General features: G+C 49.5%; 1 protein-coding gene across 1 annotated transcript; it reads left to right on the forward strand.

The window, feature by feature from the left end:
* Positions 1-1967: 1967 nt before the first annotated feature.
* MNS1 (meiosis specific nuclear structural 1) lies at positions 1968-17958 on the forward strand. Its single transcript, XM_053273009.1, has 10 exons — positions 1968-2106; positions 2620-2853; positions 5029-5156; positions 5960-6062; positions 6857-7086; positions 7716-7932; positions 8021-8128; positions 15748-16005; positions 17112-17237; positions 17723-17958. The coding sequence occupies exons 1-10, from the start codon at positions 2104-2106 to the stop codon at positions 17819-17821; spliced, it is 1506 nt and encodes a 501-aa protein (XP_053128984.1). The 5' UTR covers positions 1968-2103; the 3' UTR covers positions 17822-17958.
* Positions 17959-18010: the final 52 nt, after the last annotated feature.

The raw sequence follows: 18010 nt of genomic DNA on the forward strand, positions 1-18010 counted from the left end.
CATTCCATAAAGCTCTCCCAGTGAGGCAAAGACCCTCTCCTCTGGGGTTCTAGTGCCATCTGCTGCCAGAAATACAGTGTTTTTTCTCTGCCTGTCTGTGTGGTTAAAAGCAAAGTTCCATACAGCTGGAAGAGCTGTTGCTCTGGTAGTGGCTTTGGGGCTATAACAGCTGAGTGGCAGGCAGACATTAAACAGTGTAGCTTTCCCTCAACACAGCCTCTCCATGCCAGGAAGTTGTGTCCTAACAGCAGGACAATGGGTAAAAAGCATGGAGTCCCATCAGGAGGAAAGTGGCCTCAATTTCTTATTTTTGAGGTTCAGGATGGAGGGAAAGAGCCACTGGCAAGCCTCAAGCAACACATGGGCTGCACAAGATATAGAATTTGTGCAATATATTTCTAATTCCTCTTCCGGGCTCCAGGGTTGTCAACTACAATTGCCTGTCAGTGAGAGACGGGAACCCTCTGCCCAGGATTTGTTCTGATGTGAAGCTGGACACCTCTCCGGCTGTTGGACTGACCCTTGTTCACACTGGGCAGTAGTTTGCTCTGGTCTCTCTCGCTGGACAACCCTCCCCCTTCCTTCCAATCCTTCTGCCTTCTGACCACAGGTCTCTTTTGTGTCGTCCTACAGGTGCTGTGGTTTGGGGGAACTACCGGTAGGTAGCTCCAGCAGCTAGGATTAGTTTAGTCTTTCAGCAGAAGAAGCCTTGAAGAGGATGCTTTCTACAAGGTGGGCAGGTGGCCTAAGAGGCGGCCTCCTACCCCCAGAGACTTCCAGGTGTGAGCCCCTCCTTGGCCCAGCAGCCTGGCAGGCCTTCCAGACCGAAGAGATGTGGCACTGGCACACTTGGAGAGGGTGTTGTTCTTGTGCCACACCTCTCCTTTCTGGGCTTCGGTGTGCTTCCAGCAGGTCTGTGCCCACTGAGCAAACCATGGTTCAGCAAACACCTTGCGGGGGGAGCACAGTAAGGCTCTCAGCGTTGATTCCTTCCAGCGGTGCTGGCACTGGACAACTTCCCAGTGGATCGGGCTCAATCCAAAGATGAGGCAACATTTATTACTCTCATGGGGCATATGTTCTTCACTAGCTATAATTATTTTTTTTAATGGCCCTATTTTGAGGATGTCTTTGACAGTGATATTCCCTGTGCTGTTCCAATAGCTTCCCCATCCATCAAGCAAACAAGCATTCTTCTCTCGGTGACTTATCTGGGTCTTTGGCAGATCAATATTCCTCCTCTGACGCTCTTAGCCATTTTCAAGCTAATTCACCTCTCTCTTTGGGGGCAGGGCAGTCCCCCCCCCCCGCCCGCTTCCCCTTCAGCCTGGCTCAGCATCAAGCCCCCATCCTGCTCTCCGGCTGCGGCCATGCTGTGCCTCCTGCGGGCCTGCTCGTAACCGGTTGGCTCCGAGGGGAGCGAGTCGGATGGAGCGGTGGGCAGGGGCCGGCTCTCGAGCACGCGCTCGCCCTTCGCCGAGGTGCTCCGCGCAACCCCAGCCAGTGGCCAGCGGGGGCAGCTCCGACCGGGGGGGGTCCTCCTCCCCGGGTGTAGGCGGACTGAACCCGCTGCCTCTGGGCAGGGGAGGGAGGCAGACGTGGGTTGCAAGTGCCCCGCCAGGAGGGGGCGAGCAAGGGCTGGCCAGCCCAGCAGCCTGCGCCCCGCCGCCCCTCGCCCGAGGGCGGCGCTGGACTCCGACTCCCATCACGCCCAGCCCCAGCGGCCTCCCTAACGCCCCCCCCCCCGCCGCAGGAATTGGAGCCCCCATCTGGAGCACTCGGGCTTCTGCGCCCCCACCCCCACCGGGCCTCGGGGTGCTGCTGCCCTCCCCCCGCCCCACGTCGTGGCTGAGGACGGGCCCCCTGCCGGACTACTGCTGGCGCCCCCTCCGGGGGGCGGAGAGAACTGCGCAGGCGCGCCCTGCGGTTGCCCAGGAGACGGACCGAAGCGGTCCCCGTGGAGGACTGGACCAATGGGAGCGCGCGGGGAAGGGGTGGGGCTCTGGCGCGGTCCTCCGCCGGAAGTCCCGCTTCGGTTGCTAGGGCGACGACGGTGTGCTTGAACCGGAGTTCGGCGGAGGGAGCCGCAGGATTGCCGCCGAGATGGTGAGTCCTTCGCGGGGCCCGTCCGGTCCACCTGGCGGGGCTATTGCTTGGGGCGCCAGCTGGTGGGCACGCAGAGGGGGCGCTTCTCCGTCCAAGGCCGTCCGGTGGCCAACACCACCACCCCCGGCGGAGGTCCTCCGGACGGGCCCTGGACCCCACTGAAGAAGGAGGAGCAGAGGCCGCCTCTCCCTGGCTCTAGTCACGAGGGCGGTGTGGAAGCTCCGTGTGCAGGGGCAGTCTACCTCTTGCTGGCTGCCAGCAGCTGTTGCTTCCAGGCCCTGCTGGTGGGCTTCCCAGGGGCGCCCCGGCTGGCTGGCTGGCGTGGTGGGAAGCAGAATGCTGGCAGGAGGCGGCAGCTTTGGCCTGCGGATCTGGCAGGGCTCTGCTGCTACTGCTGCTGCTCTTCACTTCTCTTCTCCGGAGTCCTTTTGCTAGCAAAGGCGAGGTCAGCCCCTTAGCTGTGCAGGGACCTGGCTCTTTCCACCACACACCTGCGCTTTTGCTTCCTTGCAGGCGTTGGCACGGAGAGGTGGCCGGCCGCAGCTGACAGCAGCCCAGGAGATGGACCGGAAGCAGCACGAGGCCTACTTCCGGAGCATGGCAGAGCTGGAGCATGCAAAGAAGGTGCAGCGAGTCCGGCAGTTAGAAGTGATGTGGGAAGCCGAGGACCGTGTTGAGCAGAAGCGCGTCTCGCGGCTGCTGAAGGAAGAGGAGCACGAGCGGCGTATGGAGGAGGCCATCCAGAAGGTGAGTTGGTCTCACGGGAGAGGATATGGAAGTTCCCAGATTTTGTAGGGGGCAACTGCAACAAGCTGCCAGCGAAAAGGGTAGGAGGCAGGCTCGGGCTGAACAGTGGGAAACGGCAGCCCAGTATAGCCGCGCTCAGCAGTGGGATAAGCAGCTGCGGAGTCTGCTCTCCCAGGAGTGGCCAAGGGCAGGGGAGGAACCTGGTGCTCATAGTGAGTAAAGCATCTTGCTTAGCGTGAGACTTGTGTGATCTGGAGAACTTTTTCTGGTAGAGAGTGACATCCCGTAGTTGCATGTAGCAAATCAGGTTAGTATAGTTAATAACAACTTGGTATGTCTGAGCTGGTCTTGTGGCTGCAAGCATGAATTGTCCCCTTTGTTAAGCAGGGTCCACCCTGATTTGTATTTGAATGGGTGACTACATGTGTGCGCACAGTAAGATATTCCCCTTGGGGAGTGGGGCCTCTCTGGGAAAAGCATCTGCCTGCTTGCATGCATAAAGTTCCAAGTTTCCTCCCTGGCAGCATCTCCCAGATAGGGCTGAGGGAAATTCCTGCCTGCAACCTTGGAGAAGCCGCTGCCAGTCAGTGTATACTGAACTAGATGAACCAATGGTCTGACTTGATATAAGGCAGCTTCCTATGTTTTTAAGTATGTTGATGAAGAATCTTTAGGTCTGGTTTGGGTCCAGGGTACTTAAGAGAACGTTGCCTTTGTCATGAACTTTGCCACCTGTTAAGATCATCTGTGGAGGTCTGGTTACAGTTGCCACTGGCTCGTTTGGTGGTGACTCAGGACCGGGCCTTCTCTGTGGCTGCCCCAGGGCTTTGGAGTATGGTTCCTGTCAAAATAAGGGCATCTCAATCTCCAATTGCTTTTAGGAAAATCCTCAGGACACACTTATTTTCTCAGGCTTTTGGCGGAAATTAATTTTAAACTGTTTAATTGACTTTATCTCATGACATTGTTTTAACCTTTTTTATTTTGTGCAACTGTTTTGTTTTTACTCTGTTTTATATTTGTGTGAAATTGTGTACACCACCTAGAGATACACACATCAGATAGTATATAAATACTATAAAGAAAGAGAGAAAATAAAGATATATATTCTGCGCTGTGAGATTTTGAATCCTGACCAAATCTGTGTCACTCAGTGACCCATCCAGTGTTCTCTCTAACAGGGATACCCAGATGTTGTTGACTACAACTCCCATAATCCCCAGCCAAAGGCCATTTTAGCTTGAAGATGCTGGGACAGCTCCTGGCACAATATCTGGAAATCCCTGTTAGAGGAAACACTGGATCCATCTCTCTGTTCATATATATATATTCCCCCCCCAGACACTAGACTGTTTCTTAATCAGAAGAAAAATTAACTCTGTTACCACTCTAAATTAGTAAAATATTGATATTGCTGGAGAAATAGTTATTCCTTTAAAACTAGTGATTGCTGATAATTATTTTCTAACACAATGTGTAGCATCAGACTAGTTAGTTGCGACTAAGCACCATTGAAAACAAGGAAACATTGGTCATAACTAACGTGTCCCATTAACCCACCAGGCTACAAGTCTGGTGGCTGTGGGCCACCTCCATCCTCAGAGGCATGATGCCTCTCAATACCAGTTGCAGGAAAGCAACAGCAGGAGAGAAGGCATGCCCTCATTTCTTGCCTGTGGGCTCCCCAGAGGCATCAGGTGGGCCACTGTGTGAAACAAGATGCTGGACTAGGTGGGCTGCCTTGTGCCTGATCCAGCAGGGCTGTTCTTATGTTCTTATTAACTTCAATGGGTCTTGGTCTGGATGCTGCCTAATATAATGTCCAGCGTCCAGACTAAATCTGTACTGGTGTGCCAGTGTTTTCTGTCATTCTCGGCTATTTCCCCCTCTCCCCGTCCTGAAGTAATCCATGCCTCCTGAAGATCTATGTCCCTAAGGATTTCCCAACCCTCAGACACAGGCAGGTTGAGAGGGAAGGGGAGATTGCCGAAAACTGCCCTCCTCACTCATGCAATGGAAACCCCTGGAGCATGGGCAGCGGTTTGGTTAAAGTTGTAGGCTGTCTAATATCTAGGTGGGAAATCTTGTTAGAGACTGCAAACAGTGGAGGAGAATATATTCTTTTGCATGAGTTCTAAAGTATAATTCCAGTTTGTCAAATTTTGTGCTCAAAAGGCAGAAGAAAATAAGAAGATGAGAGAACTAGAATTGCAACAGGAAGAAAAGTTGGCAGTCGAGTTGGCAAGATTAAACCATGACAAGCTTAAAGATGAAAAAATGAGGCAGCAAATCAGAGAGAACAGGTATTTTTTTTTTCCCCTTCACCAATAGAAATATAAGAGCATGGCAGTTATTTCTGAAGTCTGGCAGTTAATGTTTCTAAACATACCGCTGTTCTTTGGCATCTGAGCTTAGCACGGGTGTGGGGAAGAAGGTGCCACTTCAGAGAAACGCCTGGGTGCTTCAGCTTTACACCTCCATGCCTTGTCCGGGTCTTAGAATGAATATGCAGGAGTGGTAAAAGCAGCCTTTTGAATTGACCATTTGGGGGGTATGTTTTTAAAAGCTATAGCCAATCTGTTTGCAGTGAGAGAGAACAAAGAGAAGGGTTAGGGTGCCAGTCTTGCACAAAACTCCCTCCCCTTTTCCAAGTCTTGTTCAGTGGCATCAGCACTTGGGGGATGTCTGTGGGGGTGGGGAGCTGCCAAGAGCTTCACCTGAAGAAGCAGCACTGCGGGGCAAGCAGCCATGCTTGTGTGCAGTGAAGAGGAGAAGCCACAAGGCAGCCCTGTTGGAAATGCACATCTGTGTCATGTAAGAATGGCGAGCACAGGATGCCATGTGCAGGAATTCTGCAAGATAAGGCTCGGCTGAGGGAGGGGGAAGCTTTATGGGGACGCTACTGCGAATTTGCCCTGCCTCTTGTGGGGGAAATGGTGGCCTCAGTTTTCAGTGAGACTTCAGCCAGCTAATGTGCCTGCGGGTGGGCTCCCTTTGTGCTGTGGTCCATCAGTGTCGTTCCACGCCCCTGTCGTGCCCCATATCTCCTCTTTCCTCTCCCACTGCCACCATTTGCTTTATCCTTTTTGACCATTTGGTTTTCTAGTATTGAACTTCGGGAACTGGAGAGGAAGTTGAAATCTGCATATATGAACAAAGAGAGGGCTGCGCAGGTGGCTGAGAAAGAAGCTCTAAGATATGAACAAATGGTAATGATGCCCTTGAAGGTTTGAAGCTTGGAGGCTCTGCCCGGTGCTGGAGAGCCCTGGGCACTAAGAAGACTTGCCTGTTCTGTGGATACACCCAATGCAAAGGCTTTGGGAATGTGAATAACTTCATTTGACATGGCTAATGTATTTAGAAGAGACACAGGAGTAGTACTTTATCCTGTGTCTTGATTTCTTCTGCCAGGCTAATAAACTTGCATAGAAGCCATAGTAACGGTGCTGAAAAACAAAATCCATTGTTTGAATCCAGGTAGGTAGTAAAAACTTACAGCAACTAATTTGAAGCTTTTTATTGTTTTCCCCCACACGCACACGGATCAATTTCTGCTTCCAGAATTTCTGAGATTAATCCCATTGCTATGATATAACTTTAAAAGCATTAAGTGCTGCATTTTAGAAAACAGTCTTGCATGATACTGAAAAGTTTTGAAATGCTGCCAGTGTGTCATTAGGAATGCTAAGAACATCGCCTAGTCTTCCATTATGTTTCCCCCCGAAAAGCCTGTGTAATCAGATGGTACCTTCATTTCTGTAATTTTGCTTTGGTGTGCCGTTAATTTAGCTGAGAGGATGTTGGCATGCATACGTGCTCTTTTAATATGTTAAAAGAACAACTTGGCTATAGGGAGAATTTGGATAGCTGGTGCTTCAGGATCACTCCTCATGAAAATGTGTATTAGCATGACATGTTTTTGTTCACTGTGTATTAGGATTACTCCCTTCCAGATTATTCAAGTTACAAGGAATGGATAAAAACCTTCTCATTATAACAACAGAAATCTGAGGCAGAGGTGGCCAAAGCCATGAAGGAAGAGCAAGAGAGGGCCATCAAGGAAGAGAGCTCTGTTGAAGCGAGGCGGAATCGGGAGAAGCTGATTTATCAGCAAGAACTGGAGAAGCAACTTGAAGAACAAGAGAGACGGAAGCAGGCTGCTTATGAGGAGTTCTTAAGAGAGAAGCTCTTGATTGATGACATTGTGAGGAAGATCTATGAGGAAGACGAAAAGTGAGTCCTGGTGGTGGTGGCAGCGGTGGCGGCACTGTGTTTTGCTCTCCCAAGTCAGAGAGATTCCTTGTCCGACAAGTGGCACCCGCTGGCCCCATTGCTTCATGGTGGGTGGGGGTGTGAGGGGTATTTTGGGTCTGGGGCAAGACTCGGCAACCTTTGCGCACTTGTGGCCCCTGATGCTGACTCGAAAGCTGAGCTAGTTGGCAGAAGGGGGCAGTGTGACTCCAGGAATGTGGCTTCTAACTTTCCTGTTGCCTGCAGTCAGCCCCGTGGTGGGGCTGTGAGGTTTGTCCTGCATCCCTTCATCATCTCTCTTGTGACTGGCAAGAGCTGAAGCACAGTTGCTTTGTGTCTGGAGCAGGTCATCTGTCTGAGTATCTAATTCATCAGAAGAGGGGTAGATGTGACCGATGGGTCGGAGGGAAGGCTCCGAGAGCCTTTGGAGTGGAGAGGTGGCGTGTAGACTCTAGGACTAGTTTTATCTAGACATTTATTTTATTTTATTTATTCAAAATATTTCTATACCGCCCAAAACTTGCATCTCTGGGCGGTTTACAATTAAAATCATTAATTGACATATTCCTGAAGACACATTCCTGAAGTCCGTGTTTCAAAATTTTCTGTAGGGCAAGGCAAGAACGGTTAGAGAAAATGAGACTGACTCAGAGATTCATTGAAGAATTTAAAAAAGACCAAGCTATACGGAGGAGAAGGCAGCATGAAGAGATGGAGGAGGAAAACAGGAAGATCATGGAATTTGCCAACATGTGGAAGCAAAGAGAAGACAACAGGATGGCGAAAGTCCACGAAAATGAGGAGAGAAAACGAAAGCTCCAGCAAACGGTATTTAAATTGACCTTCTGTTTCCTTGCTTCAGTCTCCCTTTGTCAGAACCTCCCTTTGACAAAACTTCCCTTTGTCCTTGTGGCAGATTGCAGAAAATCTGGAGCGAGAGCAACAGGAGCGAGAAGAACTTGAGCAAATCCGAGCCGAGCTGTATTTCGAAGAACAAGTGGAGGCTGACCGAAGGAAAGAGATGGTAAGTGATGTTTAGACCAGAAGCCCACCCTGTGTGAGTCGTTTAGTTAAGGTGAGGGGCGAGTGAAAATACAGTAGTGGCTCTGATACATTTTGGGTTTTTAAACAACTGCAGAGTTCAGTCCACCCCCCGCCCCCACTCACACACTAACTGTACCCTTGCCTTCCCTGTTGGCGGCTATGCGCACTCCGCTTCAAGAGGTCAAGTGCTTTGTGCCTCTCACTTCAATGGCTGTAAATTAGAGCTGTTCGTAGCATTGTAGAGATCATGACCACATTTGCTGAAATCCTACTTAGACATGTGTGTGTTGCTTGTTCTTGGTTGCTGGGGTCAAGGACATCTCCATGGGTTATCCCCCTCATGAGCTCCAAGGCAAGACAGGTCTGATTTGCTAAATAAGAAAAAACATGCCTACTCGAGCCAGAGGGGAGAACCCCGCCCCAGTTCTTTCTGTCCTGCGTAGCTCCAGGCAGCCTAAAAAGCTTTCTGTCCTTAAAATCTTTCTTCTTGTCATTATAAAATAAATAAATCCAGTTTTCCTTTCTGATTTCTATATTTTTCCTTAATCTCCAACTCTAAATCCTTCCTTTAAAATAACAAAACACCTGACTTTATCCCTTCATGTTTCTGTCTTGCTCTCCGCTTGTCCCTGCTACTCCTCCTCCCCATTGTATGGAGCATGCAGGACTGTACAAATTGATTCTTGTCCCTACGGGAAAGGGATGCTGAGGGGGCTTCCCAGAGGCAACTAGAGCTCCTGGTTCGTCTCCTCCAACTTCACCCCCACAATGAGCGTTGGCACCGGTCACTTTGGAGCATCCGGGCCGAATGCTGCCAGGACCACAGTGAGTCTCCTGCTGACGGGCCATGAGACTCGCAGCGCAGTAGCCCAGTGCGCCTGCCAAGGAGACAAGCTGACGGAGCGAGAGGGACACTGAAGAGCACGGTCAATTCTCACAGCAGTTTTTAACCCGGAAAAAGCGCTCCCCTTGCCGAAACCTCCCCCCACATCAGAGGAGATCAGGAGGGCCTTGGGAGTTCCGGGGAGAGGAGGCGTGGCAGCAGTGATGGCCCACAAGATGGTGCAAATGCTTGAAAATGGTGCTGTTTCGGCGCAAAAAACGGAGCAAAAAATGGAGAATAGAAAAACTGCAAGACGCGAGGAAGTGACCGGAACGATGGTAACGGGGTGTCTGGGTCCAGGGCAAGGAACAGCAGGCTACTAAGACTGTAAGTAAGCCTGCAGGGGAGGTTAGCCCCCAAGCAGGTCCCTCAATGGCCCTTCAGAGTGTCCCGAAGACAGTCCCTCCTGAATGGCAGGCCTGGTTTAGGAATGCCATAATAGACACAATCCACCAAGTCAGACCATTGAAAAAGAGTTTAAAAAAATCAAAGGGGGGGAAAGGAAGGTTTCTTCTTCTTCTAATAGTCCCTCTTCTTCTTCTGAATCAGACAGCTCGCCACCTAAAAAGGCAAAGAGGAAAAAGAAACATGTTAAGGACAGTCATAGAGAAAGTACTAAGTCCACTTATTCTAAACACAGAACTCAGGATCAGCATTTTTCTGGGGAGTCAGGTCAGGAAACTGGGGACCCAGATGTGCCTAATCCTAGGCCTTCGCTGCCTATAAAATGCAAACCCATATCTACTCTAGTGGTGGATTAGAGGAAGACCCTGAGGAGGAGAGGATGGGCAGACCAGATAGAGACATTCATGACCCTGATACTATACATGACAAGGAGGAGGGCGAATGGTCAGGGGGAGAGGATCCTGAATCTGCAAATGTCTCACAGCGTTTATTTGTTTCAGAGGACTCTAATCCTCTTATGGCTAGAATGATTGCTGCAATTGCTAAGGTGACACCAGAGAGTGCCGGTCACTAAAGGGGACTTGGTTTTCCTCAGAGCAAAGTCTAAGGACATGCTATTCCTAATGCCCAAGTTCTTTATTGAGGCTGTTAAACAGCAGTGGCTGTTACCTGGAACAAACAGAAAGCCAATGGCTGTTGCAAACCGTTTCTTATTCGTTTTAACAAGAACCATCAGACTTGTTAAAGATGCCAAATGCAGATGCGCCAGTAGCACAACTAATATCTGGCTTGCTGGTCCCTAGGGATAGAGAGGTCATATTAAAGGAACCCGTGAATAAAAAGGCAGAATTTGCACTTAGAAGGGTGCATGATCACGCCTCATTCGCCACACGCTCAGCAGCTGCGGTCTCCATGGTTGCCAGAGCATCACTCTTGTGGGTGGATGATCTACTCAATGAACCGCCTCCTGAACCAGTAAAACTGAGGCAACAGTTAGTTAAGATCAAAAAAGCTCAGGCATTTGTGGTGGATCCAACATTGGATTCCATTAGATTCTCCTCAAGAGCATCAGCAGCATCTGTTGTAGGCAGGAGACACTTGTGGTAAATAAAATTGGCAAGTGGATTCCACATCAAAGAACAACTTAATAGCAGTGCCGTATGACAGCACAAAATTGGGGAAGCTGCCTTAAAAGATGTATTAGTAGAGTCGAAGGACAAAAGGAAAACTATGCCCTCTGCACCGCATAAGACTGAATGGCCAAATTTCAAGAAGCCTTTCCAGCCTTTTTGAGGATTCCGGGGGGCCCAGTGATAGAGATTTCAGAACCCAACGTGGTTTACAGAGTTGCCAACGGACTACCAACAGAGGCTTCGGAAACACCAAGCAGCCCTTTAACCAAAGCAAACAGACCGAGTCTCAACAATGACTCAGAGGCAGTTAAACTAGGAGGCCACTTGTTGGACTACTTCCATGCATGGGAGTCCTCCATGATGGACAAATGGGTCCTAAATGTCATACAAATGGGATACAAGATAGAACTGGATGTCCCTCCCTCCCACAGATTCCTTCCAACACCGTGATCTCACTCTTTTATCAAACACACAGAGCTCCAAAAAGCAATTCGGCATTTGGAGGACATTGGAGCAGTGGAATCAGTTCCACCGTGTCAGGGGAGGAGGGGCATCTTTTCTATCTTGTTCACCGTCCCCAAAAAGGACGGACCAAGAAGAGTCGTGTTAGACCTAAAATATATAAACAAATGGGTAAAACATGAGTGCTTCAGGATGGAGACACTATGGTCAGTGGCAGAGGCTCTTCTTCATCTGGATTTCCTGGCATCAATAGATTTCAAGGAGGCTTATCTGCATATACCCATTCATCAGGGCAGTCAGCATCTCCTCAGGCTCTCAAGTATGTAGGACGGCACTACCAATACACCGCTCTCCCATTCGGACTGTCATCAGCTCCTTGCTTATTCACAAAGGTGCTGGCGCCAATCATGGCATATCTACACCTGCAGGGAGTCTGGATATTTGCATAACTGGATGACCACCTTCTCCAGTCACACTCAAGGATCACAGCGCAGCGCGATCTATTAACAACTCTGTCAGCTCTAAAGGAACACGGATTCCTAGTGGACCGGGGGTGGGGGGGAAGTCAGCTAAACCCATCATACAGGCTTCAACACCTGGGGGTGATAATGATACAGTGGAGAACCACCTCTTCTTACCTCAAGATCGGTACTTGACCATCACCTTGGAGATAAGGCAGGCATGGCAGCACCAGCAGTGTTACCACACTGGCAAGGATCTTGGGCCTAATGGTTGCAACATTGGAGGCTGTCCCGTGGGGGAGGTTTCACCTAAAAAGTTTGCAATGGTTCCTGTTGCAGTATCAATCGGCCACTGCCCAGAGGAAACACACATTGCTTCACATCCCACCACAGGACGTATGTCCCTCAGTTAGTAGCTAGTGCCTCAAAACCTACTACAGGCTAGACAGTTTCTGGATCCACTCAAGTTGATAGGAACCACAGATGCTAGCAACAGGGGCTGAGGTGCACACTACCAACAGCTATCAGCCCAGGCTATGTGGTCACCACAGGAAAGGGGGCACAGCATAAATTGGCTGGAGTTGTGAGCTATCTGTCTCGATCTAGAGGCTTCCCAACAGACTCTGCAGGGTCTTCACATCATAGTAAGGATGGACAACACAATGGCAAAAGCCCATATAAATCAGCAAGGGGGGCACACGTTCAAAGTTCCCCCCTGCTTCACAAGGAAGCAGTCCAGCTGCTCAGCTGGGTGGAGTTACATCTAGGCTCCCTGACAGCTCACCATGTAAAGGGAAACCAAAATCAGCTAGCAGACTGGTTGAGTCAGGAGGACCTGATACCGGACGAATGGTCCTTAAATCCAAGGACTTCTCAAGAAATCAGAAAGAGACTGGGAACACTGATCATGGACATATTTGCAACACCACAGAATGCTCAGTTACCACGATTCATGACAGGATTCTCCTGCAGGGGAGCAGAGGACATAGATGCACTATCAACCCCATGGCCGGACAGCCTCTTGTATGCGTTTCCACCAACACCTCTACTAGCAAGAGTGTTGAGAAGGATACATCTGCTGAAGGTGAGAGTGATCCTGGTGGCTTTAAGAGGTGGCCCCTTTTAAAGCCGGATGGCTTAAAGAGGGCTTTGGATAATTTGATGGCAGAGAGGTCCTTCAATGGCTACTAGTCGGAGGGCTATAGGCCGCCTCCAGCCTCAAAGGGAGGATGCCTCTGAGTACCAGTTGCAGGGGAGCCACAGCAGGAGGGAGGGCATGTCCTCAACTCTTGCCTGTAGGCTTCCAGCGGCATCTGGTGAGCCACTGTGTGAAACAGGATGCTGGACTACATGGGCGTTCTTGGGCCTGATCCAGCAGGGCTGCTCTTATGTATGTTCTGGTGGCCCCCTTTTGGCCCAGGAGACCATGGTTCATGGAACTCCTACATCTGGCAGCTGCAAAACCATGGCTTCTACCGGTGTCCCAAGATCTACTTCTACAGGGTCTGGTACAACATCCCAACCTGAACTGGTAATGGCTTGCCACTTGGAAACTGAGCGGCGAATATTAAGCCAACAGGGATATTCCAAGAACATGCCAGAGACTTTACGGGCATCACGTAGGCCCTCGACAAATCGAATATACCAGTGCACATGGAGGACTTTTTTGAGATGGATAGCACGGCATTCAATACCTAGGGACAGTGCATCAATCTCAACACCTACTGCAATTTCTACAGGAAGGACTAGAGAGAGGCCTGAAGCCAAACACTCTGAGGAGGCAAGCGGCATCTTTAGTGGGCCTCATTTCAGGCACCTCTTGGCATGCGCATCCTCACCTGAGGAGGTCTTTACCAGGAGCCACACTGATATCTCCACCAACCGTGCATAGGTTTCCCCACCTGGGACCTACACACACGATTAAAGGCCTTGCAGTTTCCACCTTTTGAGCCTTTGGCAAGTATCCCTATACAAATTTTGTCCTTTAAGCTTGCTTTTTAAATCGCTATCATATCTGCGAGAAGGGTATGGGAACTACAGGCTCTTTCGATCCACAAATCATACTGTGTTTTTCAAAGACAGTCTGTATGTCTCAACCCAGACCCATTCGTACATACATACCAAGGTGACATTGTCCTTTCATCAGTCTCAGGATGTTTTTCTGCTATCCTTCGGTCCACATCCAACACACGTGAAGGAAAAACAGTGGCACATGTTAGATGTGTGATGTTGCCTCAAGAAGTACATAAAACGATCAGCATCCTTCAGAGCAATGTATTCCCTATTTGTCTCTTTTCTCCCTGGATCCATGGGAATGGCAGTGTCCTCATCTAGCCTTGCCCAATGGATTAAAGCGTGCATAGTGCTGGCGTATGAGGCCCAGCGTCTTCGACCCCCTACGTGCATAGTTGCCCCTTAAACTAGGTTGGCAGCAACATCAGCTGCATTTTCCACGAATGCCCCAGTACAGGAAATTTGTAGGGCAGCAACGTGGAAAAGTGCATTCAACATTTACCAGGTATTATCAAATAGACTCTTATGCGTCAGCCCAGGCAGCATTTGGAAGAAGAGTGCTGCAGCAGGGGCTTCCCCAGGAACAGACAAGGGTGCTCCCTCCCTGGGTTATATACAAGCTGTGGTCTGCCCCATGGAGATGCTCTTGACCCCAGCAACCGTGAACGGAGCATCGGTTCACTTACCATGAAGGCTTCTTCTGGTCGCTGGAGTCAAGGACCTCTCAGCCCACCCAGTTTGGCACTCTTGTCTGTTTCTGGGAGACCATCTATTCAGTATTGATTAGTTATGCCTGATGCCAAGGAACTCTAAGATACAGCTTTATAGTTTTCACGGCCCGTGGTTGAGGCTCATGTTCTTTACCTTGAACATTTTATCCTTCTTGTTGAATGTTTCTACTGTTTTTTCTTTATGTCATGTCAATTGCCATGACGCCTCCATAACTTGGCCCGAAAGAACTGAGGTGGAGTTATCCCTCTCAGGGTCGAGTAGGTGTTGTTGTTGTTTTTAATCTAACAAATCAAAACTGTCCTGCCTTGGAGCTCCTGAGGACTATAACCCATGGAGATGTCCTTGACTCCAGCAACCAGAAGAAGCCTTCACAGTAAGTGAAACAGTGCTCCGTTTTGCATCTAAATTGTAGTGGTATGTGTGCACGAGGGTCTGAATAAAAAGGTGGGGGAAATATGATCCCAGTTGACATTCCTTCCATGTTTTCTAGTAGAATTCTGATTTGCAGTTGGATCCATGCTAACTTTAGAAGCATGCTCTAGTAATTTTAATGTACTTTTTGACGTATAGGGGAGCTTGACAGTTCTTTATTTTGAGGATTTGAGAGTAATGGTGGTCAGTTTATATTAATCTTAAAGTAAAAGGTAAAGTGTGCTGTCAAGTCAGATTCGACTCCTGGCGCCCACAGAGCCCTGTGGTTTTCTTTGGTAGAATACAGGAAGGGTTGACCATTGCCTCGTCCTACACAGTAGGAGATGCCTTTCAGCATCTTCCTATATCGCTGTTGCCCATTATAGTACCAGCGGGGATTCAAACAAGCAACCTAATCTTAGAGCAGCTTTTCTCGAGCTTCTTGCATCTGGGCAACCCTTCTGGGCTGCCTGTATGTTGTCGGCCTCCTCAACCTGATGTCAATTACTTGTCTCACAGGTAGGTGAGTGGAGAGTTGTGTTGCCTGTATCCTGCTGTTGCAGCATGTGAGGATCTGTGAATTGGGGGTATTTAGCCAAGCTTTTAGGGGGCTTTAGGTGGGGAATAGAAAGGGGCATCCTGGAATGGGGAGCTTTCATTGAGGCAGAGCAGTCGCTGCTCATACTGCACTTGGGTTATCCCAGATTGGCTTGGAATGGTGGGGATACAGGCAGCCTACACATCCACTGCAGTTCAAGGAGTGACAGTCCTTTGCTGGGGGGTACTTGGCCCATCTGGGTTTTGGCTGCAGAGGAGGAAAGCTTCACCTGCCTTAGGATCCTGTGCCTCCCAAGGTGGGCGTGCTCTTCAGCTGGTGTTCTAGAGGATAGAGTGCCTGAATATAAATGTATTGGAGGAAGCCCTATCTAGTCTGTTCCATTTTATTTTTGCCCCTCATTACAAGAAAGACCTTCCCTTGGACTGGCAGAACAAAATGTGTATGTATGTATCTGTTGATCAATTAGTCAGTCACATGTGTGCATTAGAATGCCTGTAAAGCAGCCTGGCACGTGTTGAACTGAAAAATCTCTCCCTGCAGGAAGAGATGGAGAAGAGAATTCGACAGCGCTTAGAGTTGCGGAAGTCCTATGAAGAGCAGTTGAGCATGAGGGAGGTGCTGCTGCAGGCCATGAAGGAAGAGGAGGCCACCTTCCGTCAGACCATGCTAGCCAAGTTTGCCGAAGACGACCGTATCGAGCAGATGAATGCTCAGAAACGAAGAATGAAGCAAGTGGAGCATCGGAAGGCGGTAGAGGAACTGATTGAAGAGCGGCGTAAGCAGTTCCTTGCAGACAAGGTAAGCACAGCCTTTTCTGAGGAGTGTTTGATCTGAACATAATCAGAATGAATGTTCTGCACACCAGGTGACCATTCCCCCTTCTTGGGTCCCCAAATGGAGCCCTTGTGGCGCAGTGTGGCAGCATTCAAAGGAGACAAGTTGGCATTTGGCAACTCTGGAGCAGCTGCTGCCCTGCCCCATCCCCCACACAGCATCCTCCCTCCCGTGGCTGTTGTGGCTGGTGTCTACCTTTGTGTTTCTTTGTACATTGCGAGCCCTTTGGGGACAGGGAGCCATCTTTACTTACTTAGCTATGTAAACCACTTTGAGAACTTTTGCTGAAAACACTACATTAGTAGTAGTATTTCAGGACTGCTAAAATGCTCACCTGCTGCATTCTGAATTCCCAAGAACAATTTTTGTGCTTTGATTCAAATTCAGACCGAATACTAACAGAACCACTAGTCTCTGGTGATACCACACGATCTGTGAGAAGAGCCTCTAGGGGGTTAGTGGGGAGAGTGGACTTAGCCCGCTCTCCCTGCACATGAGCAGGGCGGCAGCCCTGGCCGGCCCGATCAGCCGCCCACGTGACTGCCAGCTTCGTTACAGAGCCAGCAGGGGCTGGGAGGATCGGTGGCCACGTGGCCCCTGGAAGCTCCAGCATGCCCTGCGCAAATGCATGCCCTGCGCAAGTGCGCAGGGCATGCTGGAGAGACCCCCCCAAGCCAGGAGGCTGCTTTTCAGCCTCCCGGTTGGGGGTCTCCTTGTGAGTAGCTGAGCTGCTACTCACCATTTTAAAAATCGGGTTTGCGGAGCGCTCCGCAAACCCCGTTTAAGGGGAGGGGTAGTTTGGCGGGTTAACCGCCTGCGAGCCCGGTGGTTCTCACAGTCAGGCAAAATCAGGCTAGGCTCCCCCAGCCCGATTTCGCCTGATCATGGGAATAGCCTCTTAGTGTGTTCCGAGAGGAGAAATCCAAATTGCAGTAGTGGGAAACAAGAGTGACTGGGATTCAACAAGCCCCCATAAAAGCTGGTCTTTTGTTGTAGGTTGGAAGTTTCTCCCTCTTCCTGAAATTGACTCCATGAACATGCGTGCATGTTTCCTTTCTTGTATTTTGTAGGAGCGTGAACTTGAAGAGAGACAACTGGAAGAAAGAAGGAAAGGATGGATTAATGACGTTATTGAGGAAGAACGGCAGAAGCTGCTTAAAGAACATGCTGTTAAACTGTTGGGCTACCTTCCCAAAGTAAGTCAAGAACCAAGTAATGGCTAAATAGAAGCAGGGAAGTTTGTTCTTGCTGGGGGTGGGTGGGGGGAGAGACAACCCCTCTTTGTCAGCGAGGCAGCAGTGGCAGTCCTTCCACTCATAGTATGGCCTGGAACTGCCCTGCCTCCTTCCATTTGCTTTACTTCGTTAAAGATGACAGTAAGTTTTCTAAGCACTAGATATGGTGTGGCCATCATTTCTGAATAACTTGAAATAGAACATCTGCAAGAGCTCGGTCTCATTTATAAGCACAAGAAAAGAGAAACACCCCCTTGGCTTTTAGCGCAAGCATTTTCTATAAAAACTGGTCTTAAGACTTGAAAGGATTTTGACACAACTGCTTTTTAAAAAGCCATTTGGTGCCTCTTAATTCTTCTGAAAGCTTTAATTGTAAAAGGCTGCGTTTAGAACGTCCATTGCAGTACCAGTTTGAAGTGAACTACTTTCCTTCTCTCTGTGTTCAGGGGATTCTTAAAGATGAACAAGACGTGAACATGCTTGGTGAAGAGTTCAAGCAAGCTTATCAGAAGAGACAATATGATGGGCTTCCAGAAGACAAGTGAAACTTCATGTTGCCACTAGCCGTCACTTGAGATGAGAGACAGCAGCATGTCCACGGTTCACTATCCTTTTTCTAAATCTCTCCATGTATATTTTAAACATCTTGGTTCCGTAGTGATAAATTATTTCTGTACTCGTACTTCTCAGTTTGCACTTTCTGTTCACTTTGGAAACTGATCTCTGGATTCATT

Source organism: Hemicordylus capensis, chromosome 10, assembly GCF_027244095.1.
Source record: "Hemicordylus capensis ecotype Gifberg chromosome 10, rHemCap1.1.pri, whole genome shotgun sequence".
NCBI lineage: Eukaryota > Metazoa > Chordata > Lepidosauria > Squamata > Cordylidae > Hemicordylus > Hemicordylus capensis.